General features: G+C 39.0%; 2 protein-coding genes across 2 annotated transcripts; both read left to right on the top strand.

Moving 5' to 3' along the window:
- The first annotated feature begins 632 nt into the window (after positions 1–632).
- Positions 633–2450, top strand: HOXA6 (homeobox A6). The gene is made up of 2 exons (XM_065397891.1): positions 633–1068; positions 2191–2450. Exons 1-2 carry the CDS (start codon positions 633–635, stop codon positions 2448–2450), a joined length of 696 nt encoding a protein of 231 aa, XP_065253963.1.
- A 1937-nt stretch (positions 2451–4387) lies between these two features.
- On the top strand, positions 4388–5967 carry HOXA5 (homeobox A5). The gene is made up of 2 exons (XM_065397817.1): positions 4388–4949; positions 5717–5967. The coding sequence occupies exons 1-2, from the start codon at positions 4388–4390 to the stop codon at positions 5965–5967; spliced, it is 813 nt and encodes a 270-aa protein (XP_065253889.1).
- The last annotated feature ends 5015 nt before the right edge of the window (positions 5968–10982 follow it).

The raw sequence follows: 10982 nt of genomic DNA on the forward strand, positions 1-10982 counted from the left end.
CTGATTCATTCCCCTTCCACAGATTTTAATTGCTCCAAAGTTTTCAGTTCTAACATCAATCATTCTCTACCTTTCATATAGGAATATAGAAAGGACTGGGGTAGTCCAGCCCCCCGGGGTGGGGAGCGAGGGGGAGGGGAGTTCGCTGTGTGATGATTTGCATATCTTCCAGAGTGGAGATCCTAACTTTGGAGAGCTGCCCCTTTTTTTCCAGCTGCCACGGGGCACTGCCCCGGGGGCGCTCGCGGCCGCCGCTTGCCGCATTCTTTTACGCTTTGCAGTTTATTTTTTTACAGTAACACCCTCTAGTCCTTCCCCTCCCCCCAACATGTCCCACCTCCCACGTTCCCTTAGCCACATTAAAGGTGGTGTGTGTGTGCGTGTTGCCATCCATCTGTCGGGTGTGCGGGCTCGGGGTTGTTTGTAACTTTGCTGGCTCGGTCGCTGCGGGTCCCAGGGGAGCGGGCTCCACGTTGCTCTCCCATTGGCCGCCGAGCCGTCAGCTGGTGCTATTTGCTGCTGTCGCTTTTGGCGCTCGGCCATCCAGAAACAAACCAGTTCGATGACTACTAATAGTTATAGCCAGATGTACTAATACACAACAAATCACAGTCCTGGAGAGGGGAGAGCAAATGAGTTCCTATTTTGTGAATCCCACTTTCCCTGGGAGCCTGCCTAATGGCCAGGACTCTTTCCTCGGGCAAATCCCCCTTTATCCAGCTGGCTATGATGCTCTGAGGCATTTCCCAGCATCTTATGGGGCAACAAGCCTGCAGGACAAGACCTACACCTCACCTTGTTTTTACCAACAGTCCAACACGGTCATTACTTGCAATCGGGCATCCTATGAGTATGGAGCCTCGTGTTTTTATTCTGACAAGGACATAAGTAGCGCCTCTCCCTCCGGCAGTGGCAAGCAGAGGGGACACGGGGACTATCTGCACTTTTCTCCTGATCAACCATACAAATCCGACAGTGTGCAAAGCAAAATTTTAAATGAGGAAGGCAGCGACCGGAAGTACACGAGCCCTGTTTATCCCTGGATGCAGCGGATGAACTCCTGCGCTGGTAAGTCATTTGAATGCAATAGAGAGAGAGAGAGAGAGAGAGACAGACAGAGAGAGAGAGAGAGAGAGAAGTTTCTTTGAGAAAGACTTTCAGAAAGGGCGTCCAAACTGTCGGAGAGGAATGACTCCTGCGAGGTAATGTGTAACACGAAACCTTTCCAGGTTATTCCAGCCCTGGCACATTGGCAGCCTTAAAGCAGTTTAGGAACAATCTGCTCCAAACTTGGCTGACTTGGTGCAGTTCCTTAGTAATAACTGAAAAATAGGCATTCACAAATTACTAATAACCATCCCTCCTCGAAGAAACCTCTTCGCTCCTTCAGTGTCAAAGACTGATGTAAGGAACATGCTCCCTGTACTGCCTACCCCCATTTATTTGTAGGACCCACCCAAGCCCATTAGTATACAAATATTGATTATCGAAAGCACGTTTTCGGACAATGTGTGCACATTTACAAATCACCTCGAATTTTGTCTCACTTAAAGTGAAGTTTACACAACAGGACTGTTTGGGATGGGAGCAAATGGCACTTGTTTGAATAAGCACACTGCCTTGTTTACTTCAACTGTTTCAAAAAATAAAATCTCCCCTTACCTTCCCCCGGGTTATTTCTTGAAAGGTAGGATTATGACTTATATTTATTTGAAAAGTTTAACTTTTAAAGACATTTCTTATTTTGAAGAGCCCTTTTGCGTTTGAATGCACCATATCCAGGAGCAAATGCCAGGGGCTGTTCTAGGAACTTTAGCTGCTTCTATGAGCTTTAATTATGATCATACTTAATTATAGTTCTGCTATAGTTATAGTAACTATTATAGTTGTATACATACGCACACATATTTGTATATCTCACACACAAGTATGTATATATAAAAGTTCTAAATATTTCTCGTTCATTGGTAAATGCTTGTCCCAATGTGTATCAGAATTATACCTTCAAATATGATAATGATGCTCTTCATCATTTAGAAATGTTTAATCAAGAAAACTTCTGAAAATCAGAGTAGACACCCCTTATGTGATTGCCTCTGCAAGAGGAGGCGCAATGCAACTGACCACTATTTCTTAACTTGAAATCATTGGGCCTTGTTCAATGCGACAATTTTGTCTTTACTTTTACAGGTACAGTGTATGGAACACATGGGAGACGGGGGAGGCAAACTTACACCAGATACCAAACGCTAGAGTTAGAAAAGGAATTTCATTTTAACAGATACTTAACCAGAAGACGACGGATTGAGATTGCAAACGCTCTCTGCCTTACTGAACGACAAATTAAAATATGGTTTCAAAACAGGCGAATGAAATGGAAAAAGGAAAACAAACTCATACATTCCACAGAGCCCAGCGGCGAAGAAACAGAGGAAAAGTCAGGGGAGTAGAGTAATGCTTAATAAAAGTTACCAGGCCTTTTCCTTTTTCGCGGTTTTTTTTTCCTTGTGTTCCTTCTGCTACTAAAATCCTATAGGTTTTTCACAGTCTGTTGACTCCCAAAGGCTTGATTAAAATATATACATTTGCAATCAACTGTGAATTTATTTAAAAATAGAAGTATTTGATTTAGAGCTATGTAGTGTATATGGTCACCTTTTCAAAGCCTAGATAGCCTTGCTTAAAGTAATTCAGAAAAAAACTAGATTATAATTATAAATATTTTAAATTGAGCATCTATGTCTGTATGAATGTCTCTGATACGACCGTATGGCTGTAGGCAACAGATAAGTGAGTAGATTTTTGTAATTGGAAACGTTCATATTGTGGAATGACGTCTGATTTAGAAAATCCTGGTTTGATGTCTTTACTAATCCTGGGCGTCTTGTTCTACTGTGTTTGGGATTTTAGGGTCTCTAGAAAAAAAAGTTTTACACGTGTATAAGAGATTTAATTAGCACAGAGAAGGTAACGGCATTTTAAAAAAATCGATTTACAAATCCCGACTATTAACTTCCATTAAAATCGAGGATGAATCGCAGGGAGATTTTAAAATGCCCAGAGCTGATTCCACTAAATTGAACAAAATCTGCGCTAGTATTAAAGAAAAAACTATGCGTTAAACTTTACAACGGGGAAAGAAAAGGTTTTGAGGCGGGCAGATTTCTGCGGCTCCTGATGTGGCGCTGATAGTAAAGAAAGCTTTCATTGAGCAACGAGGGGGTTTTAATCATGCAGTACGATTGTGCTAGTTTCAAAAAATTAAAAATCAATGGTCTGTAATGTTAAATCGTGGCTCTTCTTTCTATCTTTATTTACTTTCGAAATTCCTAGCACAGAAGACTAAATAGATAATAGATAGAAACTAGCTTCTAAATTGATTCCAAATAGAGTTCTCTTTCACTGAGTAAAATACATGCAGTCAAAATATTTACTAATAGATACGTATATGTGTGTGTGAATGTGCGTACAGTACACACAAAGACCCCTTTATTCGGAAGGAGAAGCAATTTGGGCTACCGCTCTGAATAGTTCCAAATCGCGAAAATATTAATGTCAAATGACCGCCACAACATTATATTTATCTGAGAAAAAGTCGCCGACCATAAAATTATATAGAATTTGACCCCAGTTGGAAAACTACTATACGATATTTATTTTTAATAGGTACCTGCCTTTTAAAATCGGCAGTACAGCTTTTCTTAAGCGCCTGCAAAACAGGACTGTAATTGTTGCCAGTGTGTGAGGATTTATATTTTTCAATAGGTTTAAATAAGCATCACTCTAAAAAGAGATCGAAGTTATTTCTGTATTTAAAAATCTATAGCAGAACAGAAGAGGAAGGAATTAAAGAATAAAAGAAAGCTATTGAAAATAAAAGCAAATGTTTTCCCCAAACTCCTGCATTATTGCTGGTTTTGTGATTTGCAGCCGATAGCCCGTTACAATTGGTACATACTAATGGAACTGTGAGAGAAATGCAATAATTTTGCTATAATGGGCTGTAACCTCGAGTCGACCCCAGCCTTGCAGACCCTGGCTGGAAGCGTGAAGATCTAACTAGTCTCCAGAGGGTGGCGCAAGAGTCCGACTGACAATCAGGAGCTGGAAGCGGGAGCGCGCCTTGGGCGCGCGCGCCAACCCTCCAGCATCCACCCAACTCCCCCATTAGTGCACGAGTTTACCTCTAGAGGTCATCAGGCAGGATTTACGACTGGACAACAAAAGCACGTGATTTGAAGTCGTACCCCATATTTGGGTGCCTACGTAGGAGGGAACCAAGTACATGTCCCAGTCATTTCCATAATTCATCATAAATTGTGCAAGGGTGCTATAGACGCACAAAACGACCAAGAGCCACAAATCAAGCACACATATCAAAAAACAAATGAGCTCTTATTTTGTAAACTCATTTTGCGGTCGCTATCCAAATGGCCCGGACTACCAGTTACATAATTATGGAGATCATAGTTCCGTGAGCGAGCAATACAGGGATTCAGCGAGCATGCATTCCAGCAGGTACGGGTACGGCTACAATGGCATGGATCTCAGCGTTGGGCGCTCAGCTTCCAACCACTTTGGTGCCAATGAAAGATCTCGCAATTACCCAGCCACTACCGCCTCTGCGTCGACAGAGCCCAGGTATAACCAACCTGCAACGTCTTCACATTCGCCTCCACCTGACCCTCTGCCCTGTACCGCCGTGGCCACTTCGCCTGTCAGCGACAGTCATCACGGGGTGAAAAACTCCATAGCTAACTCTACCAGCACTTCGTCCAATTCCAGCAGCAGCACTCACATAAGCAGAGAGGGGGTTGGCACGTCGTCTGGCACTGAGGATGACACCCCAGCAAGCAGCGACCAGGCAAGTGCCCAGAATGACCAAAGCACAGCTCAGCCTTCACAGCCCCAGATCTACCCCTGGATGCGAAAACTGCACATAAGTCATGGTAAAGCGTACCCTGCTTTTCTTTAAAGAGGCTTTAATGTAAAATGCGTGGTGGCTGGGTGGATGTGTGTGTGTAGCTTGATCAGACCCCTGTGCTTGCACGGTGGGGAACGACAGTTTCGTAGGCACGTTAAAAATGTAAATGTAGCAACTCTAACTCAACAAAGTCTGCACAACTCGGGGAGCAGAGATGTATCTGAAGTGGGAAAATGTGAATAGTGCTTGTCACGGTGTGTAATTTATTATGAGGACTGTCCAGCGGAACAGCGTTACTAATTATATATAAAAAAAGAGTTTAGCAAAACAGTGAGTGAGGGTGGGAGTTTGCACTGGTGGGAAGTCAGAAAAAATCCTAAGGGTGAGGACCGAGGGGCATGGAAAGGCTATGTGGTTGCCTTCTGCTCTGTAATTAAAAAATATATATATATATACCTTCCATGCCCCTTCTAATTATGAAACAGGAATGATTTTGTTAGTTACAAAGCATTCTAAAAGTAAATCTCGTGACAGATCTGAATGCCCTTGCTTTGCTCTCCTATCTCTGAAATCCAATCTAGCCTCAGATCCACAATGCATTGATCAGCTTAGCTCAGAATTCTGTTGGTTTACTCTTCTAAAAATGTCTACAGAAAAGGGGATACTTGTTGAGCATTTATCCAAAACAAAAACAGGACCAAGAATAACTGTACTACTGATGCTCTGGGCTGCTTTAGAAAATACAGGAGCAGGTCGCTGGGAGAGACTAAATCATTCACTTTTCTGTTACAGACAACATAGGGGGACCAGAAGGAAAAAGGGCTCGGACTGCTTATACCCGATATCAAACCCTGGAGCTGGAAAAAGAATTTCACTTCAATAGATACCTGACCCGCAGAAGAAGGATTGAAATAGCACATGCTCTTTGCCTCTCAGAGAGACAAATAAAGATCTGGTTCCAAAACAGGAGAATGAAATGGAAAAAGGATAATAAGCTGAAAAGCATGAGCATGGCAGCTGCAGGAGGGGCTTTTCGTCCTTAAGAAATTGATCAATTAAAAAGTACTGAGCAGTATTAGTTGACCCTGCGCATAATGTCAGTACTAAGTTGACTTTCTAAAACTTCCTTGTGTTACTTCTGTGAAGAAACCTTGTTCTTGTCGCCCTAATTCATCTTTTAATCATGAGCCTGTTTCTTACCATTATATCGCGTGTATAAGTAGATCTGCTTCCCCTACATTTCTTTGTCTTGAATGGCTTTGTCTTGAAAATTTAGATGTTTTAACTTATTTATATGAAGCGAGCTGTGTTACTTGAAGTAACTGTAAAAAAGAGAGAGAAACCCCCTCCTTTAGTACAAATGTTATGTGTTGCACTCAATTTGCTTAACTGTGCATGTGTGTTTAAGTGTTAATAACTGTATAGCTCCAAGCTGTTAAAATATTTTTATTCAAACTACCTATATAATTCTTGTGTAATTAATGCTGTTGTAGAGGTGAAATGATGAAATACAACTGAACTTGTCCTACGTGTAGTGAATAGTGAATCTGTGACGAAAACTGTGATTCCAAGCAGTATGTCCTTGCTGTGCCTTTGTATGACTCTTTGCACGAACTCCTAGAAGTGGCTCTTATTAAGCGCAGCATCAGTAATGTATGTTTTTGTGAACAAAGTTACAAATATAGTCAAAGTCTGGCTGTTTGAGCAAACTGTGATCAGCTTTTTTTTTTTTTTTTTTTGTATTTGTTTTTTAAAAAAACTGACTGGAAACAAACAGACAAAAATAAATAAATAAACTTTCTATTGTAAGTTTTCGTGATCTGATTTTGAAGCTGTACTTCCTGATTTGCTGATTTTTTTTTCTTAAACGGTGCAGATTTTTGTAACATTTTATCTGGATAGGACCTTATGCTACACTTTTCAAATGATACAAGTGCAATTATCCGACACCAATCCTTTTAATTGAAAGTTTGACCATAAGTTCCTCCTTAATGGTTTCTCGTTAGGTGGAAAGCTGCATTGCAGAACCACAATCAACACTCTCTGTGGGTGAATAAACTGGTAGCTGGTTGGTGATTGTTGAAAAACATGTGCTTTGTTAAAAGACACTCCCAACCCCAGAGCGTGTTTACCTTGCTATATAATTACTCGTGTGGTTTAATTAAGTATATTTGCAGGACAGCCACATCAGAGATCTTTGCGTCTATAAGCAATACCCTATAGCCACCTTCCCGCTTTTCACCCTTTAAAGATATTTGTTTTTTTCTCTACAATTAGTTTTCTATAAATGTAATGTTACTTACCCCATCAGAGCTTGAATGGTTAACTCTTCAGAGCTTCTAAGAGCAACTAGAGATTTGCACATTTACTGACTGGTTACACTGATGCCTTCCCTTAAAAGTTATAAAACAGTAAACTTTATAAGCCCCAGTTCCGGCTATATGACATTTGGGTGCCAAATGAATAGGGTTTTGTCTATGAATTAGATCGTAAAATCATCCATAGCACAGACAGATAGGCTCACTGGCTATAAAAAGTCACGTGGTGCCATTAAAGTAAGTTTTATGGTTTTGGGGAGTTGACATCCAACATTATATACCACATAACATATAATCTCGCTGACGCTGGACTTCATTTGACTCTTTTGCAGGCTACGTGTGCCTCCTGGTCATTCAAATTGTCAGTTTTAGGTACAGAAGTATCCAAATCACAAGTTCTCAGTGTTCTATGAAAAATGGCTCCTTACAAGTCAAGGTAAGTTTTATGCACAAGTTCCTTAAAGTTTATTTGTACAGTGGAGAACTGGACTCTTTCTGGCTCGATCCTTCCAGGACTGTCACATTGAATTCAGAAATGCAGAATAATCTACTAAGGATACAGGTTTCGTTGAAAAGTTTTCCCCTCTCTGATTCTAACATTCAGCAGCTAGCTCTATATTTTAACAATCAAATCAAAGTAAACCACAATAAGCGTCTTTGGCAGAGATGGATTTTGAGGCCTAACTTTAATTACTTTGACTACTGCAGAAGATAATTACTTCCTTTGCTCCATAGACTTTCCAGTTTGGAAAGGTTTTGTTTAGCAAAGAGTAGATACTGCAGCGAATTTTTTAAAGGGAATTACATGGGTTGATATTATTTGAGAAGTGTCTTATAGAGGCATGATAACCTGTAGGCGTGCCGATGTGGTCGTAATCTTTGGATTGGAAAATATTTTGCACACCAAAGCAAGCATAGATTGAATGTTCGTGTTTAGGATTCCTCTTTACTGCTCTGTGTTATATAGATAGCTATATCTATATGACTGTGTATCCATATCTGTATACGTGGTATGTGCGGTCACTCATAGCCACTTACAACTTTGTTATACCTTTTTCCAGAGACAGTATACATTTTTTGTATTTCCGCTGTTTTTTTCTAAGGAAACACATTGACTGTAACTTGTAACGTTAATACAAGCTACTACAGGTCACAATGCTGTAAATTATGAAATACAGACCAGGTTATAGACAATTGTAAATAACCCCGTCTCTATATAGCTACAGATATTATTGGCTAGCAATTGTGAGGTAGGCCCCAGCTGCGTGTTTACTTCAACATTCTTTTTATTTAAGTAGACTATTCTCACCAGAGTGTGATTACTCAGCAGTAAACTTTATGGCCGGATTTAACTTTAGTCTTTGAATTTTCAGGGGCTGAATGAAAGGGCGAAAAAAACTTTCACTTTCTCTCCGTCTCTCTCCTTCTTTGTAGAACTAGAGCCAGATCCTGAAAATACTTACTCACAAGATCATTGCTTAGGTGAGTAGTCTCACTGAACCCATTAGGACTATTGGGGTGATGACTACTCAGTTGAGTAAAGGTTTGAAGGATTAGGCCCAGAGAATGTAAATACAAATTTTGACATCTATCTATCTATCTATCTATCTATCTATCTATCTATCTATCTATCTATCTATCTATCTATCTATCTATCTATGGTTTGGTCATTTTGGAGTACACCAGACTCAACAGAGTTCTCTAAAACTGCAGTACAATGATGTTGTTTTTCCTGACATGTCATAAATTCGAGATTAAAGAAGAACGGAGTTGTTTGTCACTAGATGATTTCTGGCTTTATTTTGTTAGATTCCTTTCTCTTTGAGTATTGTTAATTTTCGTAATATACGATAGCTGAAACTATTATTAAAATGGCAGAAAGGTGTTAGAGTTCAGGAGAATTATGAAGATTATTATTTGCACCTTTATAACATAATACCTCCGCAAGGTCTAAGAATGAAATAGAAAATTCATTCTACCTTTGTTTTATTTTTTTCAAATAATCAAGGGTATACATTGATAAAACACTATCATATATTCAAGGTTAACCCCTCGAGCTACTCCAAAAGATATGGTAGGTTTACAAACTTTTAATATTTTGAGTTCATTCCCAACATAAGATAAAAAGTTTTAGATACTTTTGTGTTTTAGTAGTATCTTTCTATGAACACTAGATAATGACATTTGCTTATCATTCCTATAATAAAATGGAAAAGAGGTAGACTTTAAAAGTGCATTCTTTATTGCACTTTATAGCCAAAGTACAAGCTAGAATAATTCCCATAACAAACAGCTGGCAGTTTCATGGTACACAAATATAACAGATTCAATATTAGGAATACAGCAAAGTTATATTTGATAGGAATACATTTAATTATATGTCATAATACCCAGGCAGTGTTTAATGGCAAAAATCATACATAGACTAGTTTAAAAGTTTTGACTTCTTTCATATATTGGTAGTTTTCTGAAGAAAAAGCCCTTATTTCTGCTATTTCATAGATTAAAACTAAAGATAATCGTTTGAATATCTCAGTTTCTTAGCTCCATTGTGAGAACTGGATATTCACTATAGGGCAAATGTACTTAAATTCTTTTTAAGGGACCTTAATGTCATCTGAGGTTGTGAATTGTCAGTGAAGGAAGTAAATAATTTGCTACCAACATGAAATTCTTTGAATTTTAGCTTCTTAAGCATGCTAAAGATGAGATACAGTGTGGACATGTTTGGGTATTGTGAAAATATCCCAATATTTACAGATACATTCAGTAAGGAACTACGAGACTCACTCTTGAGACACAAAATAAAGTTGATTGAAAAATTACTACAACTTTAAAGTATTTCTAGCCTTGAATCACCCTCTCAAAGTTATGACAGCTAGAATCCTCTTAAAACAGAAATGCGTTAAAGATTTTATAATCCAGACTGGAACGGAAAACTCAGATACCTTCAAAACGCAAAACTCCAAAAACCTTTCACAGATCCTAACTGTCTTCTGAGGGGAAGTGGCTGGTTCCTTCGTAGAGAATGATCATTTGGAATCAATATTTAGTTCTTTTCTGTGCATATTATTTTTCTACGGTATTTTTGGACTCAGTGCACCTGAGTTTATTCTACTGAAATCATCGCAAGTGGTGGTCTACTTGGTATTAAAATACAATTTACTAACTTCTCTGAAAGAAATACGTTAGTGTAGTGTGTCGTGTCTCAGCATAAGGCCAATTGAAGTTTAGGCAACCCGTTTGTGCGTATACCTAGTAATTTATAAGTCTTGACTTTCACTAAACTATAACATGTCTTGTGAAAGGCAAATAATTTTAGGTTGATAGATTTGTCTGAGCCCTACACACGTACTAATTATTAAACATAGCGAAATTACTATTCTCCCATTTCCTTACGTTTAGTAAGGGTGTGTCTGTAGAAGGGTGAGAATACAAATGTTTTCTGTCTGCTCTATGGGAAATTGACTGTAACAGATTCATATGGCTGATCATGATTTTCGATTTCAAATCGTACGTACTGGAGGAATGTATTTTCCCGTCACAGCTAATACAGATATAATAAATTAAATACATACATAAACCTTCTGACCAAGATAAGAAATCTCTTTCCCCCTTATCTTTTTCTCTCTTTTAGGCTTCAGATAGACACAATTCAGTGTCTGAGTTTTTATGAATAGTACAAAGATATGACTCCTACAGTAGCCTGCTTATATTTGAAAGAATTCTCCTTTATAAAT

Source organism: Emys orbicularis, chromosome 2, assembly GCF_028017835.1.
Source record: "Emys orbicularis isolate rEmyOrb1 chromosome 2, rEmyOrb1.hap1, whole genome shotgun sequence".
Classification (NCBI taxonomy): domain Eukaryota; kingdom Metazoa; phylum Chordata; order Testudines; family Emydidae; genus Emys; species Emys orbicularis.

What these genes read in the sequence shown, in the direction of transcription:
- HOXA5 (XM_065397817.1), top strand. Translation starts at nt 4,388, where the DNA reads ATGAGCTCTTATTTTGTAAACTCATTTTGCGGTCGCTATCCAAATGGC. An exon ending in AAAACTGCACATAAGTCATG is followed by an intron (nt 4,950 to 5,716) that starts GTAAAGCGTACC and finishes TTTCTGTTACAG; the next exon opens with ACAACATAGGGGGACCAGAA.
- HOXA6 (XM_065397891.1), top strand. Translation starts at nt 633, where the DNA reads ATGAGTTCCTATTTTGTGAATCCCACTTTCCCTGGGAGCCTGCCTAAT. An exon ending in GCGGATGAACTCCTGCGCTG is followed by an intron (nt 1,069 to 2,190) that starts GTAAGTCATTTG and finishes TTACTTTTACAG; the next exon opens with GTACAGTGTATGGAACACAT.